Source organism: Piliocolobus tephrosceles, chromosome 11 (genome assembly GCF_002776525.5).
Source record: "Piliocolobus tephrosceles isolate RC106 chromosome 11, ASM277652v3, whole genome shotgun sequence".
Classification (NCBI taxonomy): Eukaryota; Metazoa; Chordata; class Mammalia; order Primates; family Cercopithecidae; genus Piliocolobus; species Piliocolobus tephrosceles.
Window position 1 is genome coordinate 73,440,407 of NC_045444.1, and position 26,264 is coordinate 73,466,670.

Below are 26,264 nucleotides of genomic sequence, written 5' to 3' on the forward strand. Positions count from 1 at the left end.
TCAGACAGTGAATCTGAACTCTGCCATCTATTGACGGTATGACTTTGGGTAAATTATTTAAGATCTTGAATCTTTAATTTTCTGATCTGTAATTTAGGGATAAAAATTGTACTTCATAGGATTGACTTGAAAGTTAGAGGAGGTAAATCACTTAAACTCTTAGCGTAACATCTAACCCATGATAAACACTCCATGTTAAGTTAGCTGTTGTTTTTTAACGTAATTATCATATTGCTGATTTTAATCAAATGCTCTAATGGGTTTTAGGTACAAATAATAAAATAGCATGCAGGTTTACCTCAGTAACGTAAAACTTCCTTTATATTAAAATATGTATATTTTAAGTAACTCAATCAACCAGAAAAATAGTCATTTTTTTCTTACCAAACAGGAATTAGCATTAGACAGAATTTCCATATGATAAAGGGCAATACATAAAGCAACCTAAATTATCTTCCCAAGAAATTTCATTCTTTCTATAGTTGTTGCCAAATTGCTAGGTTCACTATCATGCAGATCCCAAATATTATAGCACTCCATCTTCAAAGTTCTGCCAGTATATGGACAATAACCTTGCCTCTGTTTTCCATTTGCTTTTGACATGAGCTAAAAACTTCCAGACTACTTTTCTCAATACTAATTATGAGCAAAATGAATCATGAAAGGGGAAAGTACAAGCAATATAAGAATAGCACAGTCTACAAAGTATTTGCTTTCTTATTCTACTTTATCTAATTTAATTTCCAATTTCTCAGATCTTTCCCCCAAAAAAACACTAACAATGTATCCAAAAGGAAACCGTCAATCTGAACACTGCCACAAACAATAGGCAGAAAACAACAAATACATTAAAAGAATCAGTAGTGTGACTATCTTTTGTCTGTTCAATGGAACTCTCAAGTTGATGGAATCACGTTTCCATATGAGAAGTCTATAACCTCTTTCAGTAGCTCTCTTTTGGAGGCTGCTGGTGATCCAAATTAGATTAGGCCAGATTAGAAAGAGTGTGAGTATTCCAACCAAGGTGTTCAAATGAAGGTCCTAGAGGAGAAATGATTACTCTTCCTCCATTATGCTCCCTCCTCCCATGCCCTTGCATTTCAGGGCTGCTGACTTAATGAAATATAGGAGTATCAGGCTGCATAAGGAACAGCCATGTTCATTTTGTATGGACAACTGATTTTCTACCGTTTGTGAACTGCTTTGGTAAGGCTGCTTTTCCTGGTGTTCTAGTGAGCAGGAAACCAAGAGAAGAAAGTCTTTCTGAATCCCTGTGATTCTTGGGCTCCAAAACCAACCAACCAAACAAAAACCTTTTCAGAGGCAAAATTTATAATAATAGCAGCCACGATTTTTGAAACCCTTAGAATATCCCCAGCACAGAGATAAGCACTTGAAAGTCCTTATCATATTTAACAACTCCTTGAAGTATTATTATCTTTTAATAAAACAGAGGTAAGTTTCTCAAGGTTACACTCTTATTAAGTGATCTATTGAGTTTGAATTTTGAAGTTCTCAAGAAAGCAATAAGGCTTCTGACTATTTTCCTGCTAGTCACTTACTATTGGATAGTAATATTTTGGGTACTGTTACTAGAACTGGGGAAACAATTGTGAATAATACAAAGCAAAACCTGACCTCCTGTGACTCCTATTATAGCGGAAGGTAAATAGGCACATAAATTAAACAATGTAATCCCAGATAGGAAGACATCCCTGTTTGTCAAAGCCCTGAGCTTAAAGTTTTTGAGGGGCAAGAACAGGCCATGTGACAAGAGTACAAGGTAAAAGTCCACGATGGCTTTTTTTCCATTCTACAGAATGAGTAAATTAAATTCAAAGAACATAACTTACTGAATGGCTTTTTGATTCTGAAGTTCATACTCTTTTATGTTATATAGCTTTTTTAATGATTAATGAAAAATTGTTTACTTTATTCTTTTTAAAATTTATCCCCATCTCTTTCATGCAAGAACTTCTTGGTTTTTGACATCTTAATGTTTCATCAGCAAATGTTAGCAGCATAATATCCAGTCACTCTGTTTTTTTCTTTTTCCTAAATACTAAAAATAAACTACAGTTTTGAGAGTGTGCTTTGACTTTCTTCTCATGTATGTCTGTGGGTATGATCTAGAAAAATAAACTGTCTATAATAATGGAAAACCCAATTGTAAAATACATTATGACTTTTGGGAAAAAATGTTATTTATTTCTATTTTCTATTTCAAATAACAAAATTTTAATATATTCAAATAATGATATAATTTTCAAGATGTATTGTCATTCTATTGCCATGAAAATTTAGGTATGCTTAATTAAATAGCACGTATGATGAAATTCACTATTCTGAAGTTGCATATTTATCAAATATATCCCTAGGAATAAAAATATGCATATTTAATGTGGATTTGTAGCTTTATATTTTTTATATCTTAAGTCCAAGTTATCTAATTCAGTTACTGTATTTACTTTATATTTCCATACCTGGGACTCTTCTCCATAAGCCAGTAATAGCAATGACCTTATAGCAGAACAGGTTAATGTTAAAGCATGTCCATTATTCCTTGCACTATTCTGTTCACATTCAAACCGTATATGTAGAAATGCAATTATTTTCAATTCACTTTTGGAACAACTGGAAATGAGATGCAGCTAAAATGGACATATTTGAAACATTTTGGCACCATCTCACATTATGGAATAAGAATGTTTTCACCTCTCACAACATTCAGTTTGAGAGGGATGGATTTTTATGTTCACTAATTGATTAAAATTCATTAATTTGGAGATAGACTCAGTGAGTATGACCGAATAAAACATTTAAGAAAACCTATAGTTCTCACGCTTGTAATCCCAGCATTTTGGGAGACCGAGGCAGGCGGATCACGAGGTCAGGAGATCGAGACCATCCTGGCTAACACGGTGAAACCCCGTCTCTACTAAAAATACAAAAAAACTAGCTGGGCGTGGTGGCGGGCGCCTGTAGTCCCAGCTACTCCGGAGGCTGAGGCAGGAGAATGGTGTGAACCCGGGAGGCGGAGCTTGCAGTGAGCGGAGATTGAGCTACTGCACTCCAGCCTGGGCGACAGAGTGAGGCTCCGTTTCAAAAAAAAAAAAGTTAAATAAATAATATCTAATGTTAAGCTGAAGGAAACCTGGGATACAGACCACAGAATAGGCTATATCTCAGGACCACAGTGTATTACAAATTTACAATGAATAAATGAACGTACCGTGAGTTAAGAGAGCAAGCGTTATGCTGGGTAGGCAGTGAACGGTGTGCTGTTCAGAGAACACTAGATGACTGCTTTTGAACTCAGTCTTTGTCAAACCTCTGACAGTGCAGTATTGCCAGGTTTTAAATAAATGAAAAGTCAAAGTTCCAATATGTCAAAACAGGTACAACATCAGGGTAATCAGTAGAGCAAACTCTATAGGTTTCCACATAGGAATTCATTAATAGCTGTGTTTAAATATGGTTTAAAGATTAATGATGTGGGAGGCTGAGGCAGGAGAATCGCTTGAACCGGGGAAGTGGAGCTTGCAGTGAGCCAAGATCATGCCACTGCACTCCAGCCTGGGCGACAGAGCAAGACTCCATTTCAAAAAAAAAAAAAAGATTAATCATGCACAATTTTCAGAGAAAAATTATAGCTTAAAGAAAAACTATACTTGCTCTAATTGAAAAAAATATGAAGAAACTGGAAATGAGATAACAGTTCACAATACTATTTAAATATATTACGATGTGATCTAAGAAAAAAATGAGAATTTTGGTCATTTGTACTGAGAAGCAGAAATACAAGCAATAACAGGTTATTTTAATAAGTTAAATTTGAATGCTTTGGTCTACCAATTGGATAGAGGTTATTTTTCTGAATTTTATTTGGGACCTATGGCAAGTACCTACAGAAGATATCATTGTTTACATAGTTCCAAATATGCAACTTGGCTTTTAAATTGTTTGGGGTCAGTGTCTGAATGTTAGCAAAGATGTTCTTTAAAAATAAATAAATAAAATAAAATAAAAAACAACAGCATTTTCTCTTTTTTTCTATAAAAGTTGGATAGATGTCATATGCTCTCTTTTCTGTGGAAAAAGATGAAGGCTTTTGTCTAGGTTGTAAGAGTAAGATTTGCTCTGCTCTCTGATTTTAAACAGTAATTAAAATATAATTTGTAACTAATTCCAGTAAAGTCTATTTATTTATTTATTTATTTTATCTAAAGGGTTCCACTTTGTTTTTCCAAGAATCATTACGAGTAAGTCATTGCCTCTCAGGGCTTGGCAAGCCCTAACGTTATGTCTCTTTCGCTTTTCCCCTCCCTCTCTGTTCCCTTTCTTTTTATCTCCTGCTCTGACTTGTTCCTTTAATTGGCTCTAATATAAAACTGAAGTATATCTGGTGAATACTGTTTTGTGTTCTCTGTTTCTAATTTAAAGAATGGATGAGTGGCAGACTTTTCTCTCTCTAAATAAAAAATAACAAACAGTATCCTAAATCAACTTTTTGTATGGTTCTTGGTTTTTATTAGGCTGGGTCAGTGACCTTCAATTACCAAAGAAGAGGAAAAAAGTTTCCCATACCGAGTAAGCAAGAATAACTACAGTATGAGGAACTGGGTTAAGAAACAGAAAGGATCTGCTAATAGATATTTTTATACACAATGAATAATTTTCCGTGAAACATCAGCTCCTCTAGGAATTGCTTTCAGGTTAGTTGGATGAAAGCTAATAATTTCTATTGCCCCTGACTTCACAAGAACATGATTCATGAACCATTCAAATTCAATATTTTCTGAGATGGCCCTATTCTTCCTTGGATCTAGCTGCAGAGTCTTTCATCTTGTTTTACACAGATGCTTCTACTGATTTGAATTTTAGAGTCTTAGTCTAATGCCTTTCTTTGTTGATGGAGACAAATAAGGCCAGACAATCTTAAGGGACATGTTGAAGGTTACAGATAAGACATGGGCAAGTCTATCCTGTATGTTAGCTTCAAAGTCAGTTCATGTCTTCATTCCTTAAAAATTTATTGAGCGCCTGCTATGTGCAAGATCCTATGCTAAGCCCTGAGATGTATAAAGAAACAAAGCAGAGGTGACTCCTGCTCTCATAAAGCTAACTTTATAAAATTATTTTCATTAATTCTAGTGACATGTCCGGTAGATAATTCTGTGGAATAAATGTTAGACATATATAAATTCAAAGACTAAAAATTCCTTAATATTGATTCAAAAATGGAGTAAGCTACATGTTATCTTCTGGTCATAAAAAAATCTTACTACTTTTGACTGATTTACTTAACCATAGTTTTTTCTATCGTAATTATATTATTAATTTGGTTATAAAAATGTTCAATGTTTACTTATTTGTTTACATGAATATTTTCTTTATAAACATGGTCCATTTAAAACTAGAACCTGAACTATTTCATTTTGTTTTTAAAGATCTTACTGGTAGGTATAACATACCTACCAGAGCTAAATATTTATATTCAAACCTTGTAATGGACTAATAAGAAGTGAGAACAATGCCAATCATAGATAACATTTTTTGAATCAGACACTGATTAACACTGCATCTCACGGATAACCCTGCCATTATCTCAGTCCTTATAGCAAATCTATGATGTAGATATTAATATGATCTGCATTTTTAACACACACAACTGAGGATTAAAAAAATGAAAGAACATGTTCCATGCTACACAGCAAGTAAGTGACAAAGTGGAATTTGAGACCAATTCTGCCTGTCTAAAGAACACTCTCAGGCCGGGCACGGTGGCTCATGCTTGTAATCCCGACAGTTTGGGAGGCTGAGACAGGAGGATCACTTGAGGTCAGGAGTTTGAGATCAGCCTGGGTAATATAATTAAATCCCATCTCTAAAGAAAAAAATAGTTAAAAAATTATCTGGGTATGGTGGTGTGTGCCTGTAGTCCTTGCTACTTGGGAGGCTGGGTTGGGGAGGATTGCTTGAGCTCAGGCGTTTGAAGCTGTAGTGAGCTATGATCGTGCCACTGCACTCCAGCCTAGTGACACAGTGAGAGCCTATCTCTAAAACAGGAAAGAAAGAAAGAACACAGCCTCCTGTAATGACATCTAGACATACAGAAAATATTTAAAATGCTATACATGAGTTTTACTTGAAGACGATTTCTCATGTTTTACCTAAGGCCTGAGAATTATAATAATAAAGGAAAATTTGCAGTTTTGCTTCTTTCTTTTCAAATTCATTTTTAAAGATTTGTAGAGTCAATTAAAATAATTAAGTGAACTAGAACACTGATCAGGAGAAATCTTCAAAATGTTACTTAATTAATTAGAAAATAAGTAAAATTAGGTGTAAGACTAGACAATCTCTTCACTGCTTATGGCTTATAATTTCTATCTGTTGAAGTTTTACCCATCATTGAAGCATTTGCTTCAATTAGAGTATCACCTCAGGAATCTTCAGATTCTATGAGTTAGAATGGTTCTTCCCTTTCTCAGTGTTCCCCAGGTCTTTGTATCTCCAGAATAATACTCATTTTTTTATTTTGTTTTGTTTATTTTACTTTGTATTACTGTTACATGTGAGTATTTCAGATGACTACATAAATGTATTCTGAGTGCCTGTATGATTGACATAGTCTAATGAAAAAATTAGTAACTCTTACTACTTATTGAGGGGCTCCTAAATGCCAGGTCCTATATGAGTCTACTTTGCCCAGTATTTTAAATAACATCATGACCCATTATAAACACACACACACACACACACACACACACACACACACACACATCCCTGGGGCTTATTTAAAGCAAAATCAGGCTAAGTCCATACTATTAGCAAGTAGACATGACAAGTTTGGAATACATCCCATGTCTTAATCATTATGTTATACTATCCATTAAAATTAAGTTATGCCTGAATTCAAGTGCATCTCTCTCATACTAACTCACCATTGAAAAATTCTTTTTTTTTCCTTTCAGTTCACTATATGGAATAAACAGTTAATTGTACTTTCAGTAAAAACTTCAAGTAGAAGCAAGGTAATTATTTGAAAAACGTATTTTTTCTTTTATGTAGAGGTCAAATTTCTTATATCGGCAAGACACTCATTTCCTTTAACAAAGTTTTGCCTATGTAGCATGTTATACATCTTGTTTAAAAGCATGGGCATTTTAGCAAATAACAAATGCATGTATTTATTGCACACAGTAATCTTTATTTAAAAAAATATTATTTTTCTAAAAAATTGGCCTATTTATATGTAAAATATGAGAACAGTATTTGGGAGAACCAAAGGATGCCTACAGGTTGCATCCTTAAAGTTAATAATTTAGTAAATATATACACAATACCAGTTTTAAAAAAGCACTTCTCCATAGATGAAATAAACATTCTCTGATTTTAAATTTTAACCCTTCAATTAAAATTTAAAATTAGTTGTGTCAGTTGAATAGTATTTGTTCTTGAATAAAACATACATAAGACAGATATAAAAATATTGAACATGACTTTATTCCAATTCTTTATCAATAAGAAATACAGTTTACGTGTGTAGATTGCTTTAAGCTTGCAATATACTTTGACAGATACCAACTTCCCTGATATGGAGAGTGTATATTTTGATTAAAAAGATAACTCTTTCATTCTAATCCTCTTTACTAAATTACCGTTTCGTTCGTAGATTCTTGGGTTTGGAAAAAGCATTAAAGATCCTCAGGTCCAGCTATGAACCCAGGATAGAAAAGCTATCTACTTCAACTTTCCTGATAGGTTAACAGCTAATTTCTGTCTGAAAACCCTGAGTGACAGGAAAGCAGATGGCAAGGTTCATTACATTTTGTTTAGTTATATTCATTTTTTTATTTTTTAATTGAGCTATTTTTTTTTCTGTTTGTTGTTATACCAACTGTATTCTTAATTATAGTAATTTGGATTCTTGAAATCATACATTGTGCCTTATATATTTTGTCTTTTTCTGGCTTAACGCTCCTGGTATGGTACCTTGATGCCCTGATCAGTTGATATTTTCTTCAATTTCTTCACTTGATAAGTTAATTTTTATGATAGCTTGCTTTGCTCTCATATAGTGAACCAGGTGAATAAGTGGTCTGATTAGAGATTTAAAATTGAATACTGTACATTTAAGTTAATTTTTATGATATCTTGCTTTGCTCTCATATAGTGAACCAGGTGAATAAGTGGTCTGATTAGAGATTTAAAATTGAATACTGTACATTTGTTGGTATCATTTGGCTTGCAGTATTGTTTTCACTTGGCAGCTCTACTCTTATCTAATTAGTTCACAGCAAGCATTTTCCATTAAATCTTAGACTCTTTCACATGAAGGAACATAATTAATTTTGCATTTGACTTTAGGAAATTGGTGCAGGACTTTACTTATCTTTACTAAATTCTAACTTGTTTGGAACCGTATGACTTAGAATTCTAGAAACCATTGTCCTCCCTGCAGCCACTGGTTTTGACAGGCAAATGTAATTGTTGTACTTCCTACCTTTATCTTCTTCAAAAATTTAATGTGCTTGGATATTTCGACTTATAACATGCAACATAAAAAGAGACCATTTAATCTGAAGACTCTCAGCTGTATTAGCTTTTAATTTGCAGAGATAGTGGTCTTCCAAATGTTAATTAAAATTTTACCCTATGTCTACTATCATTAATTGCAATTCTGGAAATATTACAATGAGTAATTCAGGAAGATTTCATTGAGGAAGTGATGCTAAAATTTAGATCTGAAAGATAAATACATTTAATTAGACTAAGGAGGAGGCAAAGATAACAGGCAGGGCAAGTTAATGATTTTGGTTTTATATGAATTACAATGGAAAATCTAAAAATTTTAAAGCAAAGAATGGCAAAATCAGATCAATATTTGATCTAAATATTTGAAACTATTATTCTGGCTGCCTTGTTTAGAATTAAATAAAGAGAGAAAGTGAATTTACTGAAGCTAGATAGAACAAGACTGCTGGTGATGGCAGTAGTGATCAGCAAATGGAATAGATTAGAAGGGTTTCAAAAGGTTAAGTTCACCAGGTATAAGGAAAGAGTGACAGAGAAGAAAAATGAGAGAAATGTATCATGGATCACTCTTAAATTTCTGGCCAATGTAATTGGATTTCTGGTAGTGTCATTTGTAAAGATGGGTCACTCTGGAAGAAAACCAACTTGGGTTAGAAGGAGGTAGATACTATGAATTTGTTTTGAACATGTTCATTTTAGATATTTTTGAGATGATGTGTTTCAAGAGCCATAAAAAGATATATACCCTTTGACCATGAAATCCCAAGATTCTGGGAATGTAGCCTGAGAAAATAGTACAAACTATGGGAAAAGTTATAGTTGAAAATGTCCATTGCAGTGCTTTTTAATTGAAAAAAAATGAAAGCAATGTTAATACTCAAAAATAGAGAATTTATATAACAACTTTTGTACACTTACTAAATGAAAAATTATTTAGCTGCTCAAATGGTTGTTTAAAAACTGCTTAGTAACATATAAAGTGCTATTATATAATGCTGTTATAAAAATAGTTCAAATTTTTAAATGCTATAATTAAAACTGTAGAAATGATGTGAAATAAAACTAGAAAAATATAAGAAATTGCTTAATAGGATATTAAAATTATGTTTATATATATATCTTCTTTGTTTAAAATTAGTAGAAGAAGGAAGTTAGAGGAAGGAGGAAGAGTAGGAGGAGGAATAATAAGAAGAGGAGGAGGAGGAAAAAGAAGAACAAGAAGAAGGAGAAGGAGAAGAAGAAAGAAAAAAGAGAAGGAGCAGCGGCGGTGGTAGCAGCCACAGGAGCAGAAGGAGCAGAAGATGACGACAATGCTGATGAAGATACAACGAAACATAGCTACTTACTCTTGTCACACTGAATTCTGTAATTATTACTGATGGTCAAAATTATGAAAATCATGTGAAAGCATAAAATAATGCATGCATGACTTAGAATTTAACTTTCCAGAAATTTAAAATTGATTGTTGATTGCTTTGTTCAAAAAATTGGAGCTGACTCTTCCTCCTCAAAAAGGAGAGAATTACAAGTAAAATTGAAAGTACAGTCACACCTTTTTAATGATGACCCTCCAAACCAGGAAAAACCCTAAACAAAGTGTATTCAGATTATATTTTTTATGACATATGTTAAATGCCATTGTTATTATTTGCACAAAATTCCAGTTTCTAAAATGGACACTTATTCTGTTATTAAAATTGGCCAAAAGCTAAACACACAATTAAGAAGGCCTATAATATTTAACTGTTCCCAAAGCAAATATAGTTAGGTTTATATATTAGTTTGGACTCCTTATTATATGTCTTCACTTTTATATGCCTACTAATTTTGTAAAATTCAGGTTAAGATATTTCATCAGTCTCCTCCACATATTTTACAAAGCTGAGATCAATTTAATTTCAACTTATTTTAAACATTCAACTTATTTCAAACATTATAAATCATCTATATTTCTATATTTTGTCAGACATGACATAAATATGCACATGATGGAGCATTCACCCGACACATCTTGTAATTTTCTTAAAATATTTTAAATTTACTTACTTGAAATAAAAGAATATGCCAAGCGAGATAAGCAGTGATGCAATAGATAATCCATGTCCAATTATGGTCAGGTAAAACAAATTTAGTGCAGTCTGTAATTTGTATAAACAAAAAAATTTGGTTCATATCAATACCATAAGTATCTATAATCCTACACATGCAGAAGTTCAAATTTAATTTAATAAACTATATTTTTAGAAATATGTGATCTCATAGCCTTACAATGATGAGCTTGCAAACCAATAAATATTTGAATGCGTCTGGAATGAAGAATACCTATCCAGTGAAATTATCAAAATTTATAAGTTGTATGCCTTTTTATTTTAAAATATTTTTTTAAAAAATTAGAAGTCAGCCTGTAATCCCAGCACTTTGGGAGGCCGAGATGGGCGGATCACGAGGTCAGGAGATCGAGACCATCCTGACTAACCCGGTGAAACCCTGTCTCTACTAAAAAAAATACAAAAACACTAGCCGGGCGAGGTGGCGGCGCCTGTAGTCCCAGCGACTCGGCAGGCTGGGGCAGGAGAATGGCGGGAACCCGGGAGGCGGAGCCTGCAGTGAGCCGAGATCCGGCCACGGCACTCCAGCCTGGGCGACAGAGGGAGTCTCCGTCTCTCCGTCTCAAAAAAAAAAAAAAAAAAAAAAATTGGCCGGGCGCGGTGGCTCAAGCCTGTAATCCCAGCACTTTGGGAGGCCGAGACGGGCGGATCACGAGGTTAGGAGATCAAGACCATCCTGGCTAACACGGTGAAACCCCGTCTCTACTAAAAATACAAAAAAACTAGCCGGGAGTCGTGGTGGGCGCCTGTAGTCCCAGCTACTCCGGAGGCTGAGGCAGGAGAATGGCGTAAACTCGGGAGGCGGAGCTTGCAGTGAGCTGAGATCCGGCCACTGCACTCTAGCCCGGGCGACAGAGCAAGACTCCGTCTCAAAAAAAAAAAAAAAAAAATTAGAAGTCAAATATTAAATCTATAAGGCAATACTTTTATTGATCTAGATTATATACTATATGAAATTAGTATTTTATATTTTGTACACCTTCAAACAAATGCTACATAATGATTTGTTTTGTTCAGACTTAAATGCCAGATAAAGGTTTCTTTTCCAACTGAGTTTCTTTTTCCCTGGCAAATTTGAAGCTCAGAGGCAAATCTCAATTTGTTCACTTAGAAGATTCTATGATCTGTACAAATGTGTTCTTTCTCATGGTTTTTACTTTTTTATTTTTATTTGTCTGTATTCCATTTATTTGTAACCTACCACTTTTATTATGTATTTGTATAATTTTCTTCCAATTCTTATCTGAATAAGCTGGGAATATACTATTTATAAACATAACGATAGCTGGTAGTTATCAAGAGCTTACTATATGCTGGTCTTTTAAGTATTTCCCTTATGTTAAATCAATCCCTATGAAAATAATGAGAACGGAATCTATTCTTACCCTCATTTCATATATGAGGGGACTGAAGTAGAGAGATGTAAAATGGCTTTTTTAAGGTCAAACAGCTGGTAAGAAGCAGAAAGAAGAGATCAGGTTTTAGGACTCACAGTTGTAATCACTGAAATAAACTGCCTCTATTACAAACACATGCAAATACATGCAAGCGTTTTCTATCGAAACTATATTATAGTGCCAAAGTGTAATTAACCTTGACTCCCATGTGTAGTGTTTAAGGATGTGATCGTTAATGCGAGTGACCTAAGAGCCAGTCAGAATGGGAGCCCTCTGCTGAGGGAGAGCCAGGACACTTTAAACCCTGCTGGGCTTATCCTGTTTACTTGAGCGCAGTTTCAGAGGTCATTCTACAAATTCCACTGCAAATGAAAGATTTTCCTTTTCTTACACTTTTAAGGTATGTTTTCTTTGGAAAATTTGAAACCCCAATACTGAAACATTGACTTGTAAATTACACTCTTACCTAACAGGATTGCTTTTTCAGTGTAATAACAAAATCAATAATAATTTTTTTCCACGGATATATTTCCTCATTATTCTTCTCAAATTATATTATGAAAAGAATTTATAAGGGAATGGAATAATGACTTTATTTTCTTCAATACAGTATTGGACAAACAAGCTGTTTAAATAGATAGTGTAAGTTAAATTTCAATTCAGAATTATGACATACCTTCACTTTCTCGTGGGTGTTAATATTACACTGGGTATAATTTGTCCATGTTCTGTTGCTTGCTGGATGTCTAAACCAGTTTCCATCTTGGTCACAGATCTTTGTAACTTTTTCTTTAAAATTAAAAAAAAAAAAAAAGGGAAAACAGTAATTTAATTAACCTAGGGCTTAATAAACAGATGTCAAGGAGATATGTAGATACATTTCTGCTTTTACCTGATGGATCAAAGTCCTGAAAGTAATCAGGGCAGAGCTGCATTGATTCAGTTCCTGCTGCAACATTGTTCCAGCAGAGCCATCCATCCCAGGTTCTGTTGCAATAAACACCTTAGTGGGGAAGTAAAAATTAGGGATAATTAAATCCCTCTACTTATACATGAAGACATAGTCTTAAAAGTGGTTTCACACTGATGTGGAGTAAAGGCTATCTACTGAAAATGCAGATATTATATAAAAATCTATATATAGAAATGATTTGGCTTCCCACCAAGTAATATTATAATAATTTGTGAATTAAATTCTAAATTCAATTTTAAAATATCTAAATATATAAAGTTTAGATTTAATTCTAATTGTCAAAGATAGCTATTTGTTTAATAAATCAAATGGTCTTTGCTAGTTGTCCTTAGCCATAATGTAGAGATTAATTAGTGTCCCTATGCTTAACATAAGAAAATAACGGGAAATTAGAAACATGTTTCATTTTAGAAACTATATTCTTAGGGCAAGGTGTTAGTATTTTCTGAAGCAAGCAAATCAATATTCCAATATTTCCTATTATACCGTTGTAACCCTGAAAGATACTTATTTAGGCCCCTTCACCAAATTCTGGCTCTTCATTCCTTTTCTTTTCAAATAAAGTAGAATGTTTAATCATCTCACATTTTTCTCCAAAATTAAAGGAGGAACTTCTTACATTAAGATATACAGTTTTTTTTTTTTTTGAGGCATAGGTAAATTAAACGACCAATGTTCAAATGTTGTAACAATCTATAATCAAGAGTGTAATTTTCTTTTTTTGGGGGGGGGGGACGGAGTCTCGTTCTGTCGCCAGCTGGAGTGCAGTGGTGTGATCTCGGATCACTGCAACCTCCACCTCCCGGGTTCAAGTGATTCTCCTGCCTCAGCCTCCCAAGTGACTGGGACTACAGGTACGCGCTACTACACCCAGCTGATTTTTGTATTTTTAGTAGAGACAAGGTTCCACCATGTTGGCCAGGATGGTCTCAATCTCTTGACCTCTTGATTCGCCCACCTCGGCCTCCCAAAGTGCTGAGATTACAGGTGTGAGCCACCACACCTGGCCCAAAAGTAATTTTCTAACTTGTCAGGTAGAGATAGAACCTTGATTGCTGCATGAGATGTTTATTGTTTTTAATAGATTTGCAAAGCAATATCGGAATTTATCTAGCCCTCATGAAAATAGAACAAAATTCTGATGGCCTGTAAGTTCAAGTAAATTGAACTAAAAAAATTTTGTTTTTAGTTCAATTTTAATGTTTGACAAAATTTAAAATTTGTTTCCCTAGATAATGTTTTCTGCCCTGTCATTTTTTGGACAATTATTTAAATAATTTGAATCCATATATTTCTAGATAAAATACATTTCATGGCCTATTGGAAAAAAATTCTTGATGTAGTTTTACAAAGCATCTCAGATATGTCCATATCACAGCTCCAAAAGAATCTATCTAATTCGCTACAGCATTGGTAATGTGATAGAGTGCAAGGTGCAGAATTTTTGAAATTGTGTTTTATGGCATTTGAGTGAGATATAAGTAGGTATTCCATGAAAAAAGTCTCTCTGGTCAAATGGATTTTAGAGACCCAAAGTCGAAATAAAAATAGCTCTTTATTGCAAGACTTTCTACGGTATTTAAAATCACAAAGTATATTATGAAACTTCAAGAAGATGTATTATGCAATGATTCCAAACTTCTTTCACCACAGAATACTTTCATTATGAAACTTTACAAAGATATTCCTATTGTTCAACAATTAAATTTAAAATCTACTTTTACATAATAGATAGCAAGAAGGCTTGGAAGGGTTTCAATGTTAAAAATATCTAAAGAGTCTTTTAAATTTTATTTTACTGTGAGTTTTACATTTGATATTTTGAAAATAACCCTTTCTTTAAGGTTGCCAGGTAAAACATAGGACCTGTTTTTGTTTTCCTTTATCTGGCAACTCTGCTTGTGCTACTCATCTTTTATCTTCAGAATCTAGGCAAACATCTGGTGCTTAGTAGGCTCTCAATAAATGTTACCCAAAAAAGCAAAAGAATGTCTTAATGTAAACAGAAGCACTTGGATTTCGTTAACTTTGCCACCAAATCTACTATGCAAATTGTGTGTATTATGCAAAACAACACTTTTGTATTCATTATATTATTATGCAACCTCCTGTCAAGCAGGTAGTTAAAAAAAAAAAGAAATACACAATTACATAAACTGAAAAAGTCAACTGTCATTAAGATTTGTGTTTTTGTGTTAATATTAATACTTATTTGATTTAAATATCTTTGCACCATAAAAAGAATCATACTAAACAGAAAACTGTCACATATTTTTATTGTTTTTAAAAAGCAATATAACATGATGTCATAAAATGTTCTTCAAACATAATTAAAACTGCACATATACAAAAAGGTAGCAATTAATCTATTTTTAATAATGGACCTAAGGAACTTATGATGATATAATGGGGGTAGTTTTCTTTTAAAAATATGTCAAATGCATTTACAATTAAGTGGCCATGCTTACCTTCTGCTTGTTGAATGGGGTCTTGCATAATCTTTTGGTAACATTCATATTGAGCTGTCATGATTTTATTTCTAGTAACTCCCAACTGAATTGAGTCCTCAGGACTCTCTTCTAATTCTGCTGTAACAAAAATCTAAGGGATTAAAAAAACGACAACATCAACTTCATGAAAAGGATTATGAAAATGTGTTTGTCAAAGGCAGTCTGTCACAGTGGAAAACAGCAAGTGCAATGATGTACTGGAAGATAAATTGGCTCTCTGGGGAAAAATCCCCAATTTGTAGTGTTTGCTATTTCCATGGTATAAATATCCCCACCATGTCCAATTTCAAAACACCAACAAGAAGTCACCATTGGCAGAGTGGGAAAGCACAGTTGGTTCTCAGAAGCCTGTGATAGCCAGCTCCAGGACATTCCTTAATATGTGTTCTGGAATGTAGAGAGAGATGTCTTCCAATCTGACCCCAGTGTTTTTCCTGGCTCTGTGAATGAAGGCAAGATATTGTCTGTCCCCTCTCCCTAAGCCTCTGCTTCCTTATTGTAAAATAGTATAAAATAGTATCAAGATAACAGAGGAGATATACCTGGCACATGGAAATACTTACAATGTATTGCCATTGTTATGATATTTTGATAATCCAAATAATGGCAATGTCATTTATGATATTGGTAAATAGAAATTTTTCTTGTATGCACTTCAGTAATGTTTTTGGACAAGTTATGTATTTATTTTCTTCCAATATAGTAGCACTATTTTAAGCTTCAATTCTACTTTAGTTTCCATATGACTTTTTTTCTGATTTATAATATGAAGCCCAAATAAACCTCTTTTTAACACTTTTAGCAGTAATTATTGCATAATTTATATTAATTATATTCCATAAGCTGTTATCTTCCTATCCTTCCTTTGTCCCCTCATTGTAGTATTTCTTTTTTCTAGCAGGAAGTTGAATTTAGTAAAGTCAAAATGACATTCCACTCAAGCTCAAGTTTTACCATTGTGTGACCACCATTTAACATTAACTCTTTCATTCCTTTATTGTTTTAATTTCCAAATAAAGATTTATGCCGTGGTAGTGCTACACAAGTAATAAATGGAAATGTGGAACATCAAGAAAATTAACGTATTTGAAAACCACATAAAAGTCCATGAAAGTGCATAAATCTGTATCATTTTTATCCCTACTTGGAACACAGACTCTGATTTATACACTATCTTAAATGAATTCAAGAGGAAGAGTCATAATTTCTTAATTACAATAATCAGTTGCTAATCTGTTACAGAATTAGCTGCAGCTCGCTCAGTGGAGGGTGGGAGCTGAAGTCAACTTAAAGATATCATCTAAGAAGTGCAGAATTTGGACTGCTCCTAGACTTGAAAATGTTTTCAAATACAAATGCTGACAGGAATATACTCTTGTTTTTTTTTTTTTTTTTTGTTTGTTTGTTTGTTTTTTTCTCATTTAGGTTTTCTGTATTCTCTGTATTGTTTCCATCTTTGTGGCGTTTGCTTGGAAACACCTCAAGAAAATTCCTGCTGCCACAGGAGTAGATAAGAGTAGCTCTCTTGGTTTCTCATGTTTATAATGAGATAAGAGCACGGTCAATATTTTATTTTGAGGTAGAGAAAAATATGGGTGATTCATTACTATAATTAAAAATAAAATTAATGTATGAAGTATATGACTCCTCCAGCAGAGCAATCTAGTTTTTTGTCTTATTTGCCTACCTTTGACCTTGGGCACCATATCCCCAGTGTATACATGTACAGGGGCAGATGAGTGTGTACACTTATGCACACACCTGCCCCAAATTTGACATCAATATCTGCTAATTTGAATGAATGATTGAGGAAATAAATTTAAAACAAAGTGCATGGTTCTAAATTGCCTTGCAATCAAGATATGTCAATCAACTGGCAGAATGGGAGAAACATCAATGGGAAAATCACTTCTTTAATAGATCTAACTCTGAATCTACAATTCTGGCTGAAACTATTTTCTCTACTATGTACAACATGTACTACAGAGTCATTCCATTTCTTTTTCAATCTCTGATTACTTTCCTCTGGTGTCTTACGCATTTGTGTGTATTCATCTTTCCCATTCTTATCCCCTCCACTTCCTTCTCATTTTATGCCTGTTATAGGACTAAAAGCATACACTGAATGAAAACACATTATTGCTGTATCAATTGGATATAAAAATGTAATTAATTTCTGTATCTAGTAACTTCTTTAATATTCTTTATCAATTATAGGTATACTGGAAGCGAAAACAGACATAATCGTATATATTTTTATGCTTACCATAAAAAACGGCAAGAGAACCAGAAAATACAGGGTACACTTTTTCTCCATCATTAAGCCAAAATGAAATATGCTATATCACATAAACTGCAACAGAAGATAAAAGAAGTATAATTCATCAATATTTATGAAATAAATGCAGATGGTTCTTAACAGAAAATTTATTTTAAAACTACACAATAATTCAATAATTTTACTTTAAAGATTTGATTAATCATTTTTTTTAAGACAGGGTCTCACTCTGTCAACAAGGCTAGAGTGCAGTGCCACAATCTCAGCTCAGTGGAGCCTGAACTTCCCAGGTTCAAGCGATCCTCCCTCCTCAGCCTCCCAAGTAGTTGGGTTACAGGTGCGTGCCACCACACCCAGCTAATTTTTGTATTTATAGTAGAGATGGGGTTTCACCATGTTGGCCAGGATTACAGGGGTGAGCCACCCTGACCAGCAGATTAAAATAGATCACAATTGCAAATGTTTAAAAGCATTATGGTATAAAATGTTAAGGAGCTTATAAATACATTTTAATTTAATTTAATTAGGCTTACAAACAGAAAAACTTACAGATGATAGAGATAGATAGATAGATAGATGATTGATTGATAGATAGATAGGTAATTAGAAAACAACTTGCAGTTTTTGCCTTTACCAAAATTGGGGTCAAATTATAAAGGCATTAAAATAAAGAGTTTTCATGGACATAAAAATTTTTGATAGCACATTTTATTATAAAGCTTACCTCTGGCCGGGCGCGGTGGCTCAAGCCTGTAATCCTAGCACTTTGGGAGGCCGAGACGGGCGGATCACGAGGTCAGGAAATCTAGACCTTCCTGGCTAACACGGTGAAATCCCGTCTCTACTAAAAAATACAAAAAACTAGCCAGGCGAGGTGGCGGGCGCCTGTAGTCCCAGCTACTCGGGAGGCTGAGGCAGGAGAATGGCAGGAACCTGGGAGGCGGAGCTTGCAGGGAGCCGAGATGGCGCCACTGCACTCCAGCTTGGGGGACAGAGCCAGACTCTGCCTCAAAAAAAAAAAAAAAAAAAAAAGCTTACTTTTATTTTCTGTAAGTATTCATCTCATTTTCAATTTTCTGACTCCTCAGTAATTTAAGGAAGGAAATTGTTCTGAAACAATTTCTTGAGAATCAACATCTATACATCATAAAAATGTCCTTATAATTTAATAGAAATTATTCTTCACTACTGAAAATCAATTTTTTTAAAAATTAGGAAATAAAAGATTCCCTAAGTCATCTACATTATTGAAATAAGGTTTCAGGGAATTAAGTGTATCAAATAAAATATTTGTTTGAATATTTGTAATACTAAATACAATTCTGAGCTAATGAAAAATGGCCTCTAAAATGCTACCCACTGGCTTCCTAATTCGAAGAGACAAGAAATGCTGGAGTGTATTTCCAAATGCTTACACCTTGTGAAGTCCGGGAGCAACCTACTCTGACATATTGTCAGGATGTAGCCATATAATATGATATTCATTTAACTAAATGATATGGTTTGGCTCTGTGTCCCCCCCTAAATCTCATCTTGTAGCTCACATAATTCCCACGTGTTGTGGGAGGGACCCGGTGGGAGATAAACGAATCATAGGGGTGGGTCTTTCCACTGCTGTTCTCCTGATAGTGAATAAGGCTCACAAGATCTGATGGATTTAAAAATGGGAGTTTCCCTGCGCATGCTCTCTTCTCTTGTCTGCTGCCATGATGTGATGTGCCTTTCACCTTCTGCCATGATTGTGAGGCCTTCCCAGCCACGTGGTAAGTGCATTAAACCTCTTTCTTTTGTAAATTGCCAAGTCTTGGGTATGTGTTTATCAGCAGCATGAAAATGGACTAATACACTGAACATGCAAACACTATTTTTAAAGGAGAGAAAAAATTTCCAATCAACAGATATTTGCCACTAAACTGTGAGCTTAGATTTAATTTTGTTAGCAAACTAGTAATGATTTTTATTAAAGGGCTAATTTGGGAAAAAGAATTATAAAAACCTTTTTTACATGTTCACATGTTTGCTTATTATTTTTATTATGACATTCAATGAGAGCACACCATTAATTGTCACACACAATTGGTGCCATTGCTAGCCCTCGCCAATGACTCACCTAGAAGTTGTAGCAATCTTGTTTTATAGCAACCTTGTCAAGTTGTAGTTGACAAATTGAAGTTTGTAGCAGTCTTGTCAAGTTGTAGTAGTTTTCTTTTTAGTGGTAGCAATCTTTCGAATATTGTTTTCCCTTCTATCAGGTAGTCTGGGTTTTTATTATTAGATGATCTTGAGAAAAATACAACCAAAATATCATGAATCATTGTATTAATTTTAATAAGCATAGTGTTGTTAGAGACAGAAAACAATGGATCAAAGTTTCTTTAATTCAGTAATTAATAAGTTAATATTTTAGTTTATATTACATTTTACCATAAGAAAATTTAATTTCCCAATACTTACATGCACAATTGTCTCCAGACTCAAATCACATTTTCTCTTGGATCATATTTGACATTGTCTTTAAGAATTTCTTAAATTCAGGGGTCAAGACCTGAAATATTGATGAATGTAATAATTTAATATTACGCTAATGACCAAAATTATTTCCATGATACATTAAAAACTTCAAAGAAAATACTGCTGCTAAGATCATACTTTTATTGATCGATTCCAACTTTTAAAAACCTCTTTTGCTTACAATATATTTGAGTTATTATATAGCATTATCAGAATCACAGCATGTGATGTTTCAATATGAATTATAAATCTATGTTATGAGAACACACTTGGTCTAGAATGTATGTATTTTCTATGAGTAAATAATTTTTAAAGAGTGATTATGTCGTTTTCACTTGAAAAATTGTTGATTTTAGATATTTACATTTTTTTCATAGAATTACTAAAATATTTTCCTCAGGCATTTATAAGTTAGATAAATATTTGTTTATTTATTGTAGCTATAGTCATATAATTCCACAATCATTCTAAATTATACTGCCTTTAAAAATAAATTTTGTGTTTTAATCTTCTCAGTGGAGCTTTAATTATTATCAAGTATTAATAGCAAAGTGAAAGAAAGTAGGGTTGTTTTGTTTTTGGTTTTTATTTTTGTACACATTTTTGTTGAAGACTTGAAAATAGTAAACAGATATAGTAACTCCTAGAACTCTACTTATCATATTAATGATAATTTACTAGGATTTCTGTTAAGGAACAAAAAATTAAAGCAATTTACAATTCATTATTATATAATACTCTTACATGCACATTTCACCTGGAAATGTGATCTATTTCCCTTGTGGATTTGGTTTCACATCTGATTTATCTTTGCATCCTTTGTGACTGACAGTTAATAAATGTTTCCCATATATGTGAATGAGTAAATGAATTAAAACATGAACCAGTAAAGTACTTTAGGATCCTAAAATCACAATCAAGAACACTGATAATAAGTACTCATTGTAATTTATCTTCTTAGAAAGTTTTAGATAGTGTTTGAATATGTACTGACAATGAAAATTGTGGGGGTGTTTCTTATAGCTACATGTCTATTTTCTTACAAAATAAAATCCTGAAAACTATTCAGTTTTGAATTTTGTGATTGCTTAGATATTAAATAAACAGTAGTTTTCTACACTGCATTTGGAAGACATAAAGGTTAAGCCACATTTAAGGCATTGTAGTACATACTTGAGATATTAGTAGTTCATATTTTTCTGTATAAAAGTATATATATTTAAATATGCTAGTAACAATGTAAATAAATATTATTCTATTTGAAAATCAGATATGTTTTACAAAATAATTTTTTAATGATCTACACATGAGTCAGGATTAAATTTCCTTTAATATGCATGTGTAATCCAAATATTGAGGGGCAAAGTGCTTCAAAAATCATGTTAGAAGGTTTTCCAAACCCCACATATTTGAAAAACATTTCATCCAACATGACCATTATTTTTGTTGCTTACCTAATAGACTTCAAAATCAGAATCCCAAAAAGTATCTTAGTGAAATGTCTCTTAGTGGTAACTAAATCATCCTGATATCAATAAATAAAAAGTATTAAACTCACAAAATATTTATTAATGCAAATATTTCCAATTTTATAGCTTTTCTTCTTTACCCTATTCCCTGATGATCTGGCAATTGTGCTACTAGGAATAAGGTTGTATTTTTCACTGTGTAAGTCACTTGAGTCATCTACTTTGCAAAGGACCTATCAAAGTTTTCCTTGCCAGCAGACACATGTGGTGAGTGGCAGTTATGGAAGAATCATCTCTTTCACCAAGAGGTCTCAAATTCCATAATAGACGAATCATGGCAAGACATGTGCAAAATGCCTTGGCAAATATAACTGAAAGTCAACTTAGATAGACTCTCATACTGGGAGATGAAATGATGGCATTGTTCTCAGGAGAAGTATGTTTAACTGTAATCCTTGGTTTTAGCTCATTGGTTCTCTGCATAATGCCTTTAATTGGCTGATTCAGCAAGTACTCTCTCTCTATATTTAGCTTTTTCTAAATATATCTTCACAAAAATACAATTGATGCTAGTTGACCAAAGCTGTTAGGCAAATCATTTTTCATCTCTTTCAGATCTTGTTAAATTATTTACTGATAATTGAACTGCATGTTACATCATGAAATATAATAGTTTCCATTTAATTTTAAGGAGAGACCAGGCAAATAATGAAAAGAAGTCAAGTTAAGTGATTAAGCCTGCCAGAGGATTTTTCCACGTGTTCTAAGGTTTGTTTAGTAGGAAAAGTACTTCAGAGTTGTGAAAGCTCTAATTTATACCGTTAAGTAAATTTGTAATCATATTGGCACCACTAGTTTGTACGGGCATTTTCTCTTCAAGAGCTGCTAGTTTCATAGTTCCTATAAGTACTATTTTATTTTCCTTTTCCAAAATTAAACAAAGTGTTTATTACTAGAAATGAAATAATTTTCTTTATCATATGAAAAGAATTTTAAAAGCCCTTTATTTCAAAATGTTTTCCGTGCTTTGGCCCCCAACATCTTCAACATTAAAATAAAAATGATATATTTCATTACAAAAAGAACTCTGAAAAATAAAAATGTCTTAAAATCTGAAATAACTTTTGAAATATTACTGCCTAGTCACTCAAGAATTTATGTAACTTACCATTCTGGTTTTATTTCTTAATATATCATACATCTACAAAGACAATTTTCCCAAATTCCCTCCAAGAAAATTTTCCCAAATACTTAAATTTTAAGAGGGCAATTTTCTTGACATATAATAGTGTAAAAGCATGTTTTACTGTACATAAGCATTAGAAACCAATGTGACTTAATCAATATTTATAAGAACACACAAAAAAAATCCTGAACATGCATACCAGTGCCTTGCAAGCCTATTTCTTATTTTCTAAAATTTGTATTGTTCCTATACATACTTTCCATTAATTTACGTTTCTTTATAATAATTCTTATTTTCATTGAGTCGCCTAGCACTAATATTGAGTGTATGTTCACTCCAAGATTAAGCAAAATAATAACTTAATCTTCTATTTCAGTATTTTTGAAATACCTTTGATTTTTCAGGCTCTAAACCATACTCTGTTTTTCATTTATGTATCCATTAACTATAAAGTTGGCTAACAGAAGTACTTTCTATACATATTTAATTTGCCATAAGGTTCACCAACCTGAACCGTTGTGTGAGCAAAGTTGAGCTGTGTGCTATATGTTATATTATATGCTTTCCCTTACTTATGGAATATTAGACAAGCTACGTATCTCTTGAATCAAAACAAGGAATAAACACTCTACTCCAATCCCAGTGTTCCACACTTGCATGGCAAATGGAAACTTATTTCAATCATTCTACACAATTTAAGAAATGTCAAAGTGCAAGAGCCTGGTTAACTTATTTTTCTCACTGCTTATTTTTGGAAAAGCTAAGTCTTTGTGCTAGAATTGTTGTTGCAAGTTACAATCTTTACTTCCAATAGAGTCTTTTTAGACAGGATGTCACTCTGCCCCAGCTGAAGTGTAGTGGTATGATCATAGCTTACTGGTGTCTTGAACTTCTAGACTCAAGTAATCCTCCCATTTTGGTTTCCCGAATTGTTGGGATTACAGACATGAGCTCCTGTACCTGGCCTCAAATAAAGTATGTAAAAGAAATTCCAGTGTAAGGTTTTAGTGCCCACTTCAACCTAGCTTGGAATACCACTCACACTTTTAATATGTAAAGCAGCTAGTAAAACAAAACATAAAGAAGCTTCACTTTCCTGAAGACATGTTACTGATATAAGCAACTTAAGCTATATGTCCTCTTTAGGATGTCATTTGAGTCATGCATTATTCTTTAAGCGATTGAGTGAGCAGGTGCCAAATCACTGATGTAGTACACACCACATCCTCAAAGTGTGAGGCTGTGGGCCACCTGCATCAGAATCACCTCCAAAACTTGCTGAAAATGTTAAAATGGCCAGGGCCCACCAAGGACCCTCTGGAACAGAACCTTTTGGAGAAGAATTTAGGAATCTGCATGTTTAGTAGGCACCGAAGTAAATTATTGGCCTGTTATACTTGGGAAAGCATAATATAAATATTTCATCCTCACTGGGACATGCCAAAACCTGAACACACTTGTATTTCACTGTTTCTAGGTAGTGGTGAGACTATTTTAAAATGAACTACAAAGTATAAATCAAGCAAAATGTTCAGTAGTGTTCCCAGGCATTATGAATGCCACAGAACTCCCAGAGCAAATTATTCAAATATCTATTTTAAAACACACCATGTAACCTTATAATTATTTCTTTATGTTTCTCTGCCATGAGATTGTGAGCACAGTAAGAATAGGGCAGGCAGCATATTAATCTCCATGGCTACACACCCTAACAAAGCGATTGCATAAAGAGGGTATACAGAAAGTGTTTTTAAAGTAGATTACTTATAAAATAAATTCAATCATGTTGAAGAAACCTGATGTTTTTAGTTATTCCTAACCCTTTCAAGCCTATTATAATTTCTTGAGTCATAAAAAAAGAACATTGACTCGATTCTACTCCAAAAATTTCTGATTCAGGTCATCTTGCTTGGGGCCCAGGAACAAGCATTTTTTCAAGTTTCCCAGGTGATTTTAATATATAGCTTGGGTTGAGGATCTCTGGCATAGAGAGAAGAATCACGTGGCAGGCAGAATGACAGGCATACAAACATTTTCGTGCCCTATTCACCAGAATCTTTGATTACAGCTATGATTTAGGTTATGAATCTTAAAATAGAATGATTGACCTAGGTTATCTCGAATTATCCAAGTTAGTTTCAGATAATAACTTGAGCTCTTAAAAGAAGAAAAGAAAGGGTGAAGGGTCAGAGAAAGCAGCACAAGGGGAAGCAGAAAAGGTGGAAGCATAAGAGAGAGTTGATTCCTTGTTGCTGGCTCTGCTGTGGAGCCCACATGCAAGGACTAGAAAGTGGCCTCAAGCCAGCAAAGAGATGGGGACTTCAGTCCTACAACCACAAGGAATTGAATTCTGCCAACAATCTGAATGAGTCTGGAAGCAGGTTCTCCCCCAGAGTCTACAAAAGGGAATGTAACCCTGCCATTACTTTTATTTTGACCTTGTAACACTTGAAACAAAGAAACCAACCGAGCCAACAGAACTGACCAATAGAACTGTGAGATAGATAGTAAGTAAGTGTTGTTTAAAGTTACTAAATTTATGGTCATTTGTTACAGCCAGGATAGAAAACTAATAAAAATCCTTACCTGACAAAAATTACATTTCTTTTCCATCAAACCGAAGTAGTAACTCTGCTTCCCAACTAGCCAGTCATTCCTCTTAACCTTACAATACATTCATCCTCCTGCAAGACAATCCCATTAGCTAGAAGTGGTTCTTCTAAGGTGCTTCTAATTTGCTGTGTAATTTTAAGAAAATCAATTCAACTATTTTCTGCTTGGTTTACTCAACTAGAAAATGAGTATAAAACTTGATCATTAATTGAGTTTCCTGTTTTCTGTTGCATACTTATTAGAAGACATACACTAAAGTCAAAGAAATATATCTTTAATGCCAGTTCTTATACACTTAAACTCCCTAAACTGATTTTCTGACCTGAAAATTTGCATAAAAGTAGTGGCTGGTTTTCGAAGGTTAATGTGACTGGTAAATGAGATAATGCCAATCAATGCCTGGCTAAATCAATGTTGCCTATAACTTTTATCATAGCTCACCTTGTCGGATTATTTCAAGTGTTAAATTACATGATTAGATATAAAAAAAAACTTGCTTAATCATAAATACACAAATTCTGTTAGTCATGACAATAATAATGCTGACTGAACAAACCAGGCAAATCCAGCATGCAAACTGTGACTTGGCCAAAGTCACAAAGATGCTTAGGTCTGACTCCAAGCTCAGAACTCAGGTTTTCTGACCTTAAATTTTTACCCTTTGCCCTGTATCATACT

The 26,264-nt window shown here is 33.5% G+C and overlaps 1 protein-coding gene across 2 annotated transcripts in view; it reads right to left on the reverse strand.

The window, feature by feature from the left end:
• CALCRL (calcitonin receptor like receptor) overlaps positions 1 to 26,264 on the reverse strand; it is a 104,679-nt gene that overhangs the window by 24,946 nt on the left and 53,469 nt on the right. The window contains exons 1-8 of one of the 2 annotated variants that reach the window (XM_023212398.2): positions 25,560 to 25,664; positions 20,262 to 20,352; positions 19,918 to 20,087; positions 17,796 to 17,882; positions 15,488 to 15,620; positions 12,939 to 13,049; positions 12,723 to 12,835; positions 10,588 to 10,679 (exon numbers count right to left, since the gene is read on the reverse strand). In XM_023212398.2, coding sequence (XP_023068166.1) covers positions 10,588 to 10,679; positions 12,723 to 12,835; positions 12,939 to 13,049; positions 15,488 to 15,620; positions 17,796 to 17,849 — 503 coding nt within the window. In that variant the 5' untranslated portion in view covers positions 17,850 to 17,882; positions 19,918 to 20,087; positions 20,262 to 20,352; positions 25,560 to 25,664. Of the gene's footprint in view, positions 1 to 10,587; positions 10,680 to 12,722; positions 12,836 to 12,938; positions 13,050 to 15,487; positions 15,621 to 17,795; positions 17,883 to 19,917; positions 20,088 to 20,261; positions 20,353 to 25,559; positions 25,665 to 26,264 lie in introns of those variants that run through there. The other variant, XM_023212397.2, reaches the window with a different exon arrangement.